The sequence below is a fragment of the Electrona antarctica genome (assembly GCF_951216825.1).
Source record: "Electrona antarctica genome assembly, chromosome: 20".
Lineage (NCBI taxonomy): Eukaryota > Metazoa > Chordata > Actinopteri > Myctophiformes > Myctophidae > Electrona > Electrona antarctica.
In genome coordinates this window covers 38,331,587-38,347,249 of record NC_136801.1, presented here as the reverse complement: position 1 = coordinate 38,347,249, position 15,663 = coordinate 38,331,587, and the positions used below count along the sequence as shown (strand labels likewise).

The 15,663-nt window shown below is 41.8% G+C and overlaps 1 protein-coding gene across 1 annotated transcript in view; it reads right to left on the bottom strand.

Moving 5' to 3' along the window:
* Window positions 1–575: 575 nt before the first annotated feature.
* Window positions 576–15,663, bottom strand: part of nsmaf (neutral sphingomyelinase (N-SMase) activation associated factor) — a 49,130-nt gene continuing 34,042 nt past the window's right edge. Inside the window, exons 22-31 of the mRNA XM_079489943.1 lie at window positions 14,978–15,089; window positions 14,567–14,625; window positions 12,655–12,722; window positions 12,042–12,109; window positions 11,167–11,290; window positions 9,176–9,250; window positions 8,342–8,492; window positions 6,038–6,140; window positions 5,127–5,236; window positions 576–3,927 (exon numbers count right to left, since the gene is read on the bottom strand). Coding sequence (XP_079346069.1) covers window positions 3,833–3,927; window positions 5,127–5,236; window positions 6,038–6,140; window positions 8,342–8,492; window positions 9,176–9,250; window positions 11,167–11,290; window positions 12,042–12,109; window positions 12,655–12,722; window positions 14,567–14,625; window positions 14,978–15,089 — 965 coding nt within the window. The 3' untranslated portion in view covers window positions 576–3,832. The remainder of the gene's footprint in view (window positions 3,928–5,126; window positions 5,237–6,037; window positions 6,141–8,341; window positions 8,493–9,175; window positions 9,251–11,166; window positions 11,291–12,041; window positions 12,110–12,654; window positions 12,723–14,566; window positions 14,626–14,977; window positions 15,090–15,663) is intronic.

The window sequence follows — 15,663 nt, the reverse complement described above, 5'->3', positions numbered from 1 at the left end:
TCCAAAATAGAGTAAATAAGTTTAACTTTTCTTATTTTTGTATTGTTACTAGTCTTATTACGTTTGAAATGTAGGCTACTAGGTATTTGTATGCTATGTCCTGTATGTCAGTCCTGTTTGTATTGTTTGATGTCTGGGGACTGCAGATGGAAATTAGTATGTTTTGCTAAATCTGGTATATTTACACTGCATTTATAATGTAATGTTCATCAATATACACCGTCCCGACTAAATAAACAAATAAAGTACATTACTTGAGTACATGTACTGTAGCAGCACCCTGGCTGTTAGAAAGGGGCCCAGATTCTTTGCAAAATGGCGTGTGTGCATAGAGCCTATTGACCTGTATTCACATGACCATGACGGAAGCCAGGGCAGTGCACCTGTCAGCAGGGAGTGTTGGGCGGGAGGAGTAGGGCGGTGGCTCGACATCCTCCCGTTGGGGGCTCCTCAGTGGCAGTTGAGTCAGTAGGATATGTACACATAAATGTGTACATTGGGGTACAAAGCGAACAAAATTAAATAGTTATCTCTAAGACGTACGAGGGCTAATAGTAAGAGAGACAGAGAGGTATGCTTTGCGTTGGTCAATGCCATTATTTATTGTTCTTCAGCAGAACCAAGTTCTGACGAAACAACGGAACGGAAGCTTCGTGGAATAAAACACAGAGACACGAAGACGGCTGAATCAAGCATCAACAAATCATTTTTAAAAGAGAAACAATGTAACGTCATAATAAGATACACAACAGATGCACACAATAGTCTTTATACGAGTGAAGCCCACAGAAAGAACCAAAATATCAATAGCTTTAGCTATTGAAAAATAGCAGATCTACAAGCTCATAGCGCACCACCGAGTGGCGCGCTACGAGCTTGTAGGTCTGCTATTTTTGAAAAATCGAAGAACGACTGACATAGAAACATAGCTTTTTCAGAAAACTGTCAGGATGTAGAAGACATTCTTAGAATCTGATCTCAGGTCAAAATGGGTTAACCACAGAAACTGAAGAAACGGAAGCCATTGCATGAACTCAAACTTGTGTCCCCAAAGTTAATTTTAATGTATTTGGTCAAAGACCCACATCTGAAAATATGTTGTGCCAGGGACCCCCATACAAGATTTGTGTTGTTAAAATCTTTCAAATATATCATTTTTTTTCCTTTTTCTTTTTTCTCTCAAATTTCTTTAAAAAAAAAACGTTTTTTTTATAGGGTGCCTGCATGGCTAATAAGACAAATATGCCTTAAAACATTATACTTGCCCTCTACAACTAAGAAAATGAATACAAATTGTTTATTTCTTTCATAAATACAAAGAATCTTTCACTCAATGGAACTGCTCTGTCGCAAGTTGATGATATCATATGCCCATATGGTCTTAGCCTGGTTAATAAACCAGACCGAATCAGCCGTTGGCAAAAAAAAGTTGCCTACCAGCGGATTACGGTCTGGCGAGGCTCAGTAGCACGCCTCTTTCCTACAACCGAGAACAGGTCGGACCAATCGGGACACGGTATGCAATATGGGCGGGCTTTGGTACAGTGACGTTCAATGCTTGAGACCTTTGACTGACAGTAGCTCTGACCAATTGCGTCAAAGAGAAAATGTGCCCCGGGAAATGAAATCCAAGTGGAGCCAGCCCAGACTGATATACCGCGACAGTGTTGTGTGATATTAGTCTGGTTTATTAGCCAGGCTAATATGGTCTAGCCCTATGGACTGTATGGAATGCATATGCTAAAAATAACAACAACGTAATACTTCCTAAGGATAATATGAGCATCAAAGCAACATTTTAAATACTTTTTATTAGCATATGCATTCCATATATTCCATAGGGCTGGACCACACATGGCCATATGACATCATCAACTTGCCACGGGAGTGAAAGATTCTTTTTATGAAAGAAATACAAATATTAAAGGTGTTTTTATTTTTTATTTTAGTTTGAGGAGGCGAGTATAATGTTTTAAGGCAGATTTGTCTCATTAGTCAGGGATCCCTTTTAAATAGCAGATCTACAAGCACACAATGCGCCATGGGATGTTGTGAGCTTGCAGATCGTCTCTTTTTAAATAGCTGGTGCATATAGGGTTAAAGTGGTTTAACTGATCTTTTATGCTATATTGACTACTTTTTCCTTGCTATAGGGACCACCCTAGGGACCCCCTGGACCCCCCCCACCCCCGACCCTGCTTTGAGAACTACTCAACTACCCGTCCTTAACCACAAGAACCCCCTGGCGTTCCTATTCTGGGCCCGATAGGCAAACATTCTGCAACAACAGGTGAACATTCGGCGAAAGGTAGCCGAACTATACAAGCTCACGACAGCTTGTAGATCGACTGTTCCTATTTTCGTACATCAAAGTAGACCATTAGGTTTTACGTGGTTATAGGCAATACTGATTGAACGCGTCCGTCGGTTTAATTCTGCGCACGGCAATAATATGCTACGATATTCGACTTGAAAGTACTTTTCTTTGGTCTCTGACTGCACGGGCGCCGTTAAAAAGTGACACTGGTCAGTGGCTCTCCATGGCGGTTTCATTTGATACTGAACATCATGGCTGAGGGAAGTAGGGGGGGGGTGGGGGGGGGGCTGGAGCACCCCCTCCCCCCGGGCACAGCCCCCCCCCCCCCCCCTCGGACAGGAGGGGAAAAATAATAATAATTTTACAGATTTCTGGTAAATTGCCTGTGTCAGTTTGCTCGTGAGAGGGAACGTAAAAGCCACTTTTCCGCGTGGAAATGCGCGTGCACGAGGCGTGTGGCCTACTGAACGTTCAGCACCTCCTGCTGTAAATATCTTCCCGCGGCCATGCTGAACATGTACTGTAGTACAGTACAGCAAGTTGGTGGATTTGAAGAACGTTCATCAGGTTCAAATGAGTGAGTCAGACTCGGGCACTGCGGTCTAGTTTGAATGAAGGTGCATTCACACCGGAGAAAAAAACAATGCCGTCTAGTTTGAATGAAGGTGCATTCACACCGGAGAAAAAAACAATGCCGTCTAGTTTGAATGAAGGTGCATTCACACCGGAGAGAAAAAAAACAATGCTGTCTAGTTTGAATGAAGGTGCATTCACACCGGAGAGAAAAAAAACAATGCTGTCTAGTTTGAATGAAGGTGCATTCACACCGGAGAGAAAAAAAACAATGCTGTCTAGTTTGAATGAAGGTGCATTCACACCGGAGAGAAAAAAAACAATGCCGTCTAGTTTGAATGAAGGTGCATTCACACCAGAAAAAAAAGGAAATACTGATTCATTCAGTTTGTTCAGTATCCACAGCGGAAAGGTCATTTCGCGACACACACACACACACACACACACACACACACACACACACACACACACACACACACACACACACACACACACACACACACACACACACACACACACACACACACACACACACACACACACACACACACACACACACACACACACACACACACACACACACACACACACACACACACACACACACACACACACACACACACACACACACACACTCTGTTCGCGTAGGCGGAAAAATCTGAAAACATTTTTCAATATGCGCGATTCTCGATACTTGTGCCGCTCCAGACAACAAAAAAAAAGGAAAAAGCTAAGCATTTTATTGATGAAGTCAAATACCTCATCATCACCATAACAAACTGGTGTGAACGAACCGCAATGCTGCTTTCAGACTGGCAGACGAAGCGTTACAGCTCATACTCATGTCCAGGCTGGAGAATGGTGTGCGTGTGTGTGTGTGTGTGTGTGTGTGTGTGCAGTGCAGTCGATCGATCACTGCTCTCTAGTCCGAGGCCTCTCGGTTTAAAAGTGGGACTTCCAGTAGATGATCTGTTTGTCTTCTCCTCCCGTGATGACCGTCGTGCACTGCTCGCTCATCCACATGGCCGTGACCGCACCTGCTCCACACACACACACACACACACGCACACACACACACTCTAATTACTATAACAATCTCCATTTCTCTTCAGCTACATTTGACTAGGGCCTTCAAATATAGTACTTTTCTAACAGACAGAAGGCAAGTGACCTTTTTTACTTTTGGAAAATAATATTGAAGAAAATGCAGCGTTTCCAATAGTAAGCCAATCAGAAGCCTTTATTGCCATACGTGTAAAACATGTTAGTTATTTGTTACGGTGAGTACAGTTACAAATGCAGTTACCACAGCTGCCATGGACGACGGCGCTATATTGGATACAATTCCTACTCCTCGTTTCCCCGGGCAGCGCTGGTTGGCAGGTATCAATAATACACTTTTAGACCGACATGTTTGTGCCAGCATGGGTGATTAGTAGGGGTGTCAAAAAAAATCGATTCGAATTAGAATCGCGATTCCGTTATGAACGATTCAAAATCGATTCATAATTTCCAAAAATCGTTTTTTTTTGTTGTTTTGTTACAGTTACAGGAGTTTTCACTACATGGTGTCTGTGATATGAAATGTAATCTTACCCTAATAACAGTAAACATCATCATGTCATTTTCAAGTTACTGTAGTCACTTCAGTTCAAGACTGGAGTAGATTGTGATGAAATACTATGTATTGAATCGAGAATCATTTTGAATAGAAAATCTTTGAATCTGGAAAAAAATGCCTTTGAATTTTAAAATAAATCGTTTTTGGATTGAGAATCGAGTTGAATCGAAAAAAAACGATTTTGAATCGAATCGTGGGACACCCAAAGATTCACAGCCCTAGTGATTAGATTTATTTCTTGATCGCCTCTTGTCTTGATCGTTTAGACTTTAGACATGACGTCATGGGCCGCTATGCTCCATAACAGGCTCGACAAGCCCAAAGCTTATTGATACCTTTCCCAGATTTTTTTTTTAATCAATTCATTCATAGTTAAAGCGTCACTGGTCGCGGTCCGCGGATACAAAATGTTATGTTTCGGGTGAATTAAAATAAGATGGCGGGACAATTCACACAGCCGTCTTTACGTCCCCCGTTCACGGCCCGTGAGTTTTTTTGTTCTAAGAGCTCGCTCTGAAAAGATCGTGGCAAGGGCTAAAACGCAGAGATAAATAAATCTGGCGGGCAATGAGTTAAGAGTGTGTGGAAGGTCGGTGCGTGCGTGCATTGATGTACCCGAGTGTCCAGGGATCCTGTTGGTCACCGTGTTGCTGAGCAGGTCCCAGATGAAGAGGTCCCCGGACCGCCCGCCGGACAGAACGCTGTTCCCGTCCCAGCAGAAACACCTGTGGACCCCCGCAGACAAAAGTATTAACCCATTCTGACCTGAGATCAGATTCTAAAAGTGTCTTCTACATCCTGACAGTTTTCTGAAAAAGCTATGTTTCTATGTCAGTCGTTCTTCGATTTTTCAAAAAATAGCAGACCTACAAGCTCGTAGATTTGCTATTTTTCAATAGCTAAAGCAGAACATAATGCTAACACCAAAAGGGGTTCCCGCCCAAAATGGGTTAAACAGCTGGCGGAAGGAAAAGCCGCTAGCGCGGTAGGGCTTTAAGCAACTAGTGGAATATTCAACTAGTCGACTAGTAAATCCACTAGTCGACCTTGTTGGTACTAGTTCACTAGTTGATAAGAAAAATAAATACAAAGTTTTGTAGGCCTCAAGATCAGGTAGATTATAGTTAGTCACCAATGTACACAGTTTTTAAATGTACAATTTTTATTTTTATTTATTTTACATAATAGGTAGTTAAACAACTAGTCTACTAGTAAACTAGGCAACTAGTCAACTAGTACAAATGACTAGAAGTGAATGCCCTAGCACGCAGCTGCAACTGCAACTTTTTCTGGCCGACGCGTCAAGTTGCTAGCCACGCGCGAGCGGCATTTCCATCCACCAGCTGTTTAAAAACCTGGAGGAGACGCCTGCTCTAGACGGCATCTCGCCGCCCCTCTTCACGTTGTAGGTCTGCTATTTTTGAAAAACAGCTTTTTCAGAAAACTGTCAGGATGTAGAAGACATTTTTAGAATCTGATCTCAGTTCAAATGGGTTAAGATGAGCCCAGTGTCACTGTGATCTTACCTCTGTTCCTCCTCGGCCTTCACAGAGGAGATGACCATGCCTGACTGCACGTCCGTCACCTTCAGACAGCAGTCTGCGCCCGCGCTCAGGATGTGTCGACTGTCTGAGGAGGCAATGTCACAGGGAACAGTCCATTTAGACCTGAGGACGCATCTGTGTCACGTTAGCTTTTAACCACATTAACCATGATTTTAAACTTTAGCTGTTGAAAACATAGCAGATCTACAAGCTCATAGCGCTCATGTGTGCAAATCTTTACATAAACTCAGAGAGAAAATCCTACATAGATTGTACTATATACTATAGTGTATAGTACTCCTGTGAAGCTGTTTAGGATGGGCTTGGTAGAAGACAAAATATAAGAGAGAAAATGGAACATTTTCTACATGCCTTTTGGGAATGTCCTGTGGAATTTATTACCCTTTTGGAAAGAGCTACTGAGGAAACTTGGAGAATGGTTGGCACAAAGACTACCAGAATCTCCAATGTTTTGTCTTCTGGGAGATTGCACACTTTTGCCACAAGGGGTCGCCAAGGCACAACACGCATTAGTGAGTGTAGTAGGCATTATCACTACTGCAGCCGATATTAAGAAACACCAGGGATAGCAGATTGGACTCAATTTATGACTACTGCATCTTCTGAATATTTGATTGCCACGAAGAACAATGTTTAAGGGAAGTTACACTTGGGATGGGACTACTTATTTTTGTGCATTAAAGGTTTGGTGCATTAAGTATTTGTTGAAATACAATTGACATAGTCAAAATCACATAGGAGTATAGAGCGTCGCCCCCTACCAGGGCCCAGGAAATTATTCTCCGTTCATTTTCCTCATAGACATTTCAGGAAGTATTTATTTAAAGACGTTTACGCCGCGGACAAAGCCAACTCTAGTCGTGACAAATCATGGGCCGAACAAATAATTAGAAAGAAGAAAAAAACGGCAGGTTACAACACTTTTTTTGTTGTTTTTCTCCTTTGTAATTATTTGTTTGGTCCAAAATATTGTTTGTGTTGTCTTGAGTTGTCACGACTCAAGTTGGCTTTGTCCGCGGCGTAACCGTCTTTAAATAAATACTTTTTGAAATGTCTATGGGAAAAATGCATTGGGTTTCATTTCCTGGGCCATGAAAGGGGGCGGGACTGCAACGCTCTATAGAGGGAAGTATTAGAGGAGTATATAGAGTATGTCCTGTTAACCCATTTAGACCTAAGTTCGATTCTACAAATATCTTCTAAAACATGACAGCTTTTCTGAAAAACCTATGTTTCTATGTCAGTGATGCTCAAACTATTTCATTTCAAGGACCCCCAGTATCATATGTATTATGATGTTCCAGGGACGCCCCAAAAGCAAAGATTTGAGTTAAAATTGTTGGCTCTGAAAGAATATATATTCAAAGATTTGCGCTTATTTCCATCGCTCAAAATTTTCTTTTTTTTGTATATCCTCTCTTCATAATGTAAATAATATCCCAAGCGGCACACTTTACTACTTATTTCGATGGAAATAAGCGAATTAGCACAACACCCCATAGCCCCATTCAATTCCCATTCAATTCAATGCAATTCATTGAGGGCTTATGGTAGGGGAAATAGCCAATACGGAGTTTTTGCACAAAACACCTGGACCTCTTTGGTGGGGACGTAACGACTACAAAGAAAGGTAAGAAAGCCTTCTAGCATGGAATTCTCCTTTAAAGGACCACTTCACCACTTTTTAACCTATCTTCATATAATAGGACCTCACTAATAATCCTGATAAAATGCCACTTTTTTTCTACTCAGTCTGTGTCTCATAGTTGGGCTGTCGGCAGTTCAGAAACCTGTTCACCAGTGACATCATCGATTGAATCCAAGCTAATAGAAACTGCAGGCTTTTTCCCCCTTTTTTCCGTTTTTCTTTTCTGCCAGACACATTTCTACATTATTTTGAGCAGTTCTCTGCTCTGACATCAGCCAGCATTGATAGTCACGTGTCGGGTAGCCTGGAACTCACTATGCTTTTTATGGCATAGGCAGCTCCCGGCAGGATCCGCCGGGAGAAACTATGCGCAGCTGCGCGACATGAGACTAATTACTTAGAGTGACAGAGAGAGAGAGGAGTGTGTGTGTGTGTACATGTGTGCGTGTGTCAATTTAACAAAGGTGCAGACGATCAGAAATCAGCGGAGAGTGAGCGATGTTTGCGCTACTCTATGCCGAATTGAAGTGGACTCGGACCCAGACTTTTTTTTTCTCCCTGGAAATAAAAACGTCTGGGTTTCCGAGGCTACGTGTCGGGTGTTTGTGCACAGATACCTGGACTAAAGGAGATGTGGTGGATGGTCCCACAGTGACATTGGACCTGGTGTAGAGGTGTGACTGTACTGCTGTCCCAGATGGTGGCCGTCCCATCCTTACACCCTGTCACCAGCAGAGTGCCTGCTGGATTCAGAGCCATGGTGTTCACCTGCAAACACATTAGAGGAATACCCGTCAACCTAAACCCTAGGAAAACCAGGTTTTTTGCCAGCTGCTTGAAAAGCAGAAGGCTCATTTATTTGGTGGAATTTTGGCCCATTGCCATTGCTATTGTATTAATTGCTATTGCTAGGGTAGGTACCGTCACAAAAAACATGCAGTAATCCTGGTCTCTAAACTGCCTCCCCCTGGCCAGCCGGGGCGCCTGATGGAGGGGAAAGGAACTGGTTCCTTCCACGCGCTACGTCTAACCAGGGAAACTCCCCCCTGTCAGGTGTAAAAGGAGCAACTTGGACACTCATGCATGAAGGAAGCATGAGTTCAAGTCCGTTGCTCTCCCCAGGTTGGCGGAGGGTGTGTAGAGCCCAGGATCACATTAGATAATTGACACAGGGGTGACAAATGAGTTACAAAATCGTGGGATAAAAATTATTAATTGCTATTGCAATTAATGACACCCATTTTTTATAGGGTTAGTTTACAGCCCCGTTCCTAGCGCCAAATGAAATGGGTTCAGATCTGATCTAAGTCTCCAGCAGAAGACGCATCCGTCTTGTCTCCAGACGTAAAAACAGATGATGAATGATGATGTTATGTTCATGTAGTTAAGTAGTGTTGGTGATTGTAATGTACGTTTTTAAAGTTTCAATGAAAAACGCTTCTTGCACTCACCCCAGCATCGTGTTCAAACTCGCCCAGCAACTCAAACTGAGACTTCTTGTTACTCGAGACGTCACGTTGCCAAACCTTCGACATAAAACAAACACGTTTTTTTGTAAAAAAGCAAAGACAGTAAAATCATACCCCGATTAAATTATGTAATCTGGACAAATGAGAAGGGATTTCCCCCGCGACCTGGTCTGTACTTTAGTGTTTTTTTATTTTATTTTATGTCAAAGCGACCATCCGTTCCTAGTTTGGGTCCATTGAAAATAGCCTGTCTGGGCAAACATGGTGAGGAGATACAAAACTAGCGACCACGTGATCTCCTGGATCTCTGTATGAACGATAGTCAAACTGTGACTCATAGGTTAGCGAAGACCCGCCACCTAGTGTAAAAAAATGCCTTAAAAAAAAAACGTAGTTTGGTAGTAGGGAATGTTAACGCATTAACCGCCATTGACGTCAGTACTAGTGGTGGGGGAAAAAAAAAATCGATTATCCAATTAATCGCGATGCTGTCATGAACGATAATTCATCGATGCACAAATGTCAAAAATCGATTATATAATTATTATTTTTTACCGGAGGAAAAGGGCGGAACTAATCTGTGACTGCGCTGCCGCGTCGTACCGGACCGTTTAGAGTGACGCACACAGCGCTCGCACACGCTTTAGCTTTCAACAACCAAAACAGAACGAGTTACCAACGCGGAGGGGAAGAGAAAAAAGATGACAGAAAGGGAACATTTTGGATTGTAACTGAGGTTGAGGGGACAGGAGAACTCGATAAAACTCACATCATCGACCGTCTGTGAAATGTGGCCGAGATGGGACGATGTAGTGTGGCTCCAAAGTGCATAACATGGCCTGGAATCCGTCGCTAGTCTCCACGACCGAATATGAATGTAAATCCTTTGCAATAAAAGTGCCGATGGACTTCGTAATTCTAGTCGCCTTTTCTGAGTGCATGGGCCACGGCTGTGTCCGTGTGTTCGGGATCGGGATGGTTGTCTTGACTGCATCTCTGGATGTCAGTGGGCAATATCATCTTGTTCCCACTGTATTTGTTTTCACACAACTTGCACAACTTGTGAGTTGTATCGAGTTCCCGTGTCCCCTCAACGTCATACAATCCAAAATGTTGCCATACACTTTAAACCAAATGCTCCTTAATGTGTGCAAACAAACAGAAAAGTGCAACATATATAGTCTCAAGAACTGACCCCAAGCTTCCTTTAATGACACTTCAGTAACTGAAAATTAAATCCCTGAATAAGGAAACAAAGAAAAGCACCTTTTTGTCCTAACAAAGAAAAAAGACAATTTGACAGAGTGCTGCTGACGTCAACCGAAATCCTGCCCATGTATTTCTTTATTTGTTAATGACATGACATCTTATGTCATTATTAAAATATATTTGTTGTATGCTTGTACAAACTCATTAATGTTTCTAAGAGTTTGACGGGGAGGAGCTGGCCTGAGTGTTCGATTCATCTGTTTATTGCTGTTCTGTATTTGGCCACGGACCCCATCTGAAAATATTTTGTTCTATGGACCCCCCCCAGAAGCAAAGATTTGAGTTAAAAAGGTGCACTGTGAAATAATATATATATTCATAATCATTAGAAAGCACTTTGTTTATTAGTCACACAGTGACTGAGTGATTAACAGTGAGTGATTAATCATGATTAATCGGGATTAAATCGAATCGTAACGTAGCCCGATTAATCAGGATTAATCGGGATTAATCGAATCGTGACCGAATGTAATCGCATCGCCAGGTACCTGGCGATATCCGCCCCTAGTCAGTACCGTGTTCGCTCTACGCCAACGTACTAGGTTGCTAGGAAACCGATACAGAAATGAACCGGAAGTGAACACTCTCGTCTCCTTGACATGAAAAAGGTTGAGCACCACTGACACAGAAACATAGGTTTTTCAGAAAAATGTTAGGATTTAGAAGCCTTTTTTTTTAATCGACCTCAGTCCAAAATGGGTTACCTTGACAGTGGAGTCCCAGCTGGCCGTGTACAGGCGCTCGTCATGCCAGCACATCTGACTCACGGCGTCGTCGTGTCCCATCAGGGTGTCCTGTCTCCTGCCGTACGGCACCGAGTAGAAATACCTGAAACCCGGAAAGGAAGGAACACACACACACACACAGGTCACACCGTTAACACTAATTAAGCCTTGGACGTGTATATACGTCCTTTCTAATCAAATCGCAGGTGGCCTTGGACGTGTATACACGTCTTTAGAGCCGCAAACAAGGAAGTGAACGGCAGCGCGAAACACAAGGAGTACACTGCAGAAGGAGAGGCCAAACCCCCCCCCCCCCCCTCCCCCTTTTTTAATATCAATAAAAAAAAGCCCTAATCCTAGTATATCTACGAGCTCACAAAGTGTCGCGTTGTGGGCTTGCGGCACATATTATGATCTTAGGGGGTCCTTGACGTGAAAAGGTTTGAGAACTACCGACATAGAAATATACGTTTTTCAGAAGTTTCAGATTTAACCGTTAGGATTTAGAAGGCATCAGGTCTAAAATGGGTTAACCTATTTTGGTGTTTTAAAGCATTATGTTATACTTTAGCTATTGAAAAATAGCAGATCTACAAGCTCATAGCGCGGCACCGAGTGCCGCGCTATGAACTTGTAGGTCTGCTATTTTTTTTTAAATCGTGAAAACGTGCCTCAAATCTTGAATATATATTATTACAGAATGAACATTTGAACTCAAATCTTTGCTTCTTTCGACGTCAGGCCTAAATGGGTTAAGTTGTAAAACACTGTATTAGATCTCATTGTTTTCGTACATATGCATGTGTCAATGGGAACAAGACCAGTGTCACACCAAGTGTGTGTTAAGTACTTACACGTTGTTATCCCACGAAGAGCACACCACCGTTTTATCATCAGGAAGCATCAGACATGACGATAACGCCTGAAAAGAATGGTCAAGTCTCATTAACTTCTTAGAGAGAGAGAGAGAGAGAGAGAGAGAGAGAGAGAGAGAGTCAGAGAGAGAGAGAGATAAACAGAGTATAGTAACAAATAGGCATGTAACAATCAAAAAAACTTTTTTTTAGGGGGGCTAGTGAATTATGGTGTGTGATGTGAAATGTGAGCTTTAATCATATTCAAGTGCTTTTGGAGAGAAATGAGACTGAGTCACTTTCAGTAGTAGAGCACTGTAGAGAGGAGCTGTGTGTGTCTGTAACTCTGTAGTTGACTGTGCCCAGGTGATGGTCGTTGATGCTCATTAATACATCAAGGAAGGCAATTATGTTTCTGCACTGTCAAAAGTAATGCTACTTATTTTGCAATGTAGTTAAATGAAAAATGTGGGGAGGAAGATAAATTATATAAAATTTAAAAAGAAATGTAATTTTTCTGGAAATCTTTTTTTGTTAAAAATATCGTGAAAAATCGTATCGTTGGTGAGTTGAGTGAATCGTTACATGCCTAGTAACAAACACTGCTGCGTACCATGTTGGAGAAAGACATGCTTCTCTGGAAATCATTTAGCTCTTTGGAAAACATTTTGAGCGTTGAATCTGGAAAGGACAATGATATAAAGATCAATGCTGCACCGATTACAGAGGGAGAAACCCAACACCCGCTCAGAAAGAACTGATTCTGACATTTCTGATGAGCAAATCTATATTATTTTAAAATCATCAATCAATTCAATGGAATATGATCATATCCAGAACTTGAGGCATTGTCCCACATTACTGTAGCCATCGATTCCAGTAGGAGGTCAGATTACTTTGTTTTGCTGCTAATAAATTTAAGGTTTTAAAGGGATACTTCACCCCTTTTGCAACCAGATCTTATTTGAATTATGTTTTGGAGACAAGAAACACTTTCCTGGGTTTTTTTATGTGAGTAATTTGTGTTTTTAGATATTTTAGTATTTCAAAGTGTCTGTGATGTCACGGACACTCAGTGTCTCACTGCTGGATTACTACAATGACCATAATGCTTTGCTGCACTCACCCCACCTTGTCTTACTGAGACAACATGTAGTCCAGGAAGGAAGTGAGACCAGTGTCCGTGTGACATCACTGGCACTTTGAAACACTAAAACATCTAAAAACACGTATTACCCGTATAAAGAACCGGAGGAAAGTGTTTCTTGTCTCTCAAACATCATTAAAATAAGATAAGATCTGGTTGCAAAAGGGGTGAAGTGGCCCTACAAGGTTTTTTTTGGTGACAATAAGAGTAAACAAACATTATTAGGCTTAGTCTTGACATAATCTGGGAATTGTGTGTGTAAAGCAGTGGTTCCCAAACTGGGGTCCGGGGACCCCCAGGGGTCATTGAGGGAGTGCCAGGGGGTCCCCAGCCAAACGATAATTAGGAATCAAATGGACTCTTATGGGTATATAACTCTGAGAGTGTACAAATGGTACACAACAAATGTACACTCAGAGTTAAATGAACACAGATTTTACAATATAATTTGGGGTCCCAGAGATAGAAATGCCATTAACCCATTTTGGGCGGGAAACCATTTTGGTGTTTTAAACATTATGTTATAATTTAGCTATTGAAAAATAGCAGATATACAAGCTCGTAGCGCGCCACCGAGTGGCGCGCTACGAGCTTGTAGGTCTGCTATTTTTGAAAATTCATGAAAATATTCATTTCAGAAAACTGGAGGATTTAGAGGATATTTGTGACTACATTTGACTGAGGGGCTGCCATTGGATATTTTTGAATTTTCGTTTTTTCATGTCATATGAAAGCAGGGAATCATATTGACATATTGGTTGTTCAGTTTGACCCACCAGTTTTGGAGATATGGCTTATAGAGTAATGAGAAACAGCGAGTTGAGAAAACAGGCTTGAAAGGTTCACTTATGTGGTCTCTAACATTACACCTAGCTACATGTTTGGGCATTTATTTCATATTTCATATTTACATGTCGATTTCAGCTCTGACACTTATTTCAGACATGCTCTAGTATGTGAAGAGTCTGCCTGTGCTATTAACTCATTTTGGGGGAAGTATTTCTCCTCTGGTGAAAAGCTGTAATTTGCGCGATGGCAGTCTCTCAGTCAAATCTGGTCACATTTTATTTAATTTCGACGTCAGGCCTAAATGGGTTAAATTGGGGGTCCTTGAAATTAAACGGGTTGAGAATCTCTGCTAGAGCCGTAAAAACCTTCTCTTATGGGGGTCCCTGGCATACCTTTTCAAATGAGGGCTGATTAGTGTAAATTTGGGGGGTCCTTGACGTGAAAAAGTCTGGGAACCACTGGTGTGTAGCGCACCACGTGCTAGATTTTAATTAATTTCGTTTTCAAATGCCCTCCACCAAGTCCTCCACACATGATACTGTTGACTTCAAACCGAGCATCAAATAAAACATAACAATGTTTTCCAGACCCTGTGAGGTGGAGAAGATGGCCGATCCGTCCTGCGTCACAGCGATGCCAGTCACAACCCTGGGAATTGACAAAATCCCCATGAATTAGAAAATGTTTAGGTGGTAGTGACGATAGCAGATCTACAAGCTCACAACGCGGCACAAAGTGACACGTTGTGAGCTTGTAGATCTGCTATTTCAGCATGTTTTATTCGATCAATCAATCAATCAATCAATCAATCAATCAATCAATCTGTGAATGTTCTGTCTTTGGATCAATGGGAACCAGCCAGTGGTATACTTAAAGTTCCTATTTATCTGAATTATACATTAGCATTTTGGGGGTTTAACGAAAGAAAAATGCCATGGCATTGTTTTACATTATATATATTTTCGTAGAATATCCCCCATAAGCTCCTTACTTTACTCACTCTTTGTGGATTTTGTGGCTGTTGATGACTTTCAGATTCTCCATGTTTGCCCAGGCCAGTTTTCTGCTCTCTTCTGTCAAATCTTCAAAGGAGGAGCCCTCACTTATAGAGACTACAAAAAAAGAGAAGGGGAAAAAAGAAAGAAAAAAAGAAAGCCAGAGTCATACCGTATATCAGCAAGCTAACCCCCTTGAAAAGCACAAGGTTCAAGGTTGTACTTTAGCGTTATATCTTGTGTACAGGTACATAAGAGTAAAACCTATTTTTGTTTGGCTTCTTTCAGACAATGCAGCAGCATAGATAGCGTAACATTCAAAACAATAAAGACACACTGACAGCATGCACAGAAAACAAAGGGATAGAATAAAGAGTGCAAGAAAGAGCAACCAAAGAGTACAAATATAGTAACATATGTTACGTACATGACTGTGCATGTTTTCCCTGTAGTAGCAAAGTTAGTTAATCTTTTTGTGAACAGCTGCACAGTAGGTTATGCAACTCATGACTCTCTGGGCCCTCTTCCACCGGGGTTGAGCCGGTTCGGTTATTTTTTCCCGCCTAATATTGAATCAGTAAAGAGTGTTTCTACTGACAATCAATTGGTTCAGAACCCTAAACCTTGGTTCAGAACTGGAACCAAAACAATGGCCGCCGGTTCAGTGGCACCATAATGTTCCAAGAATCTA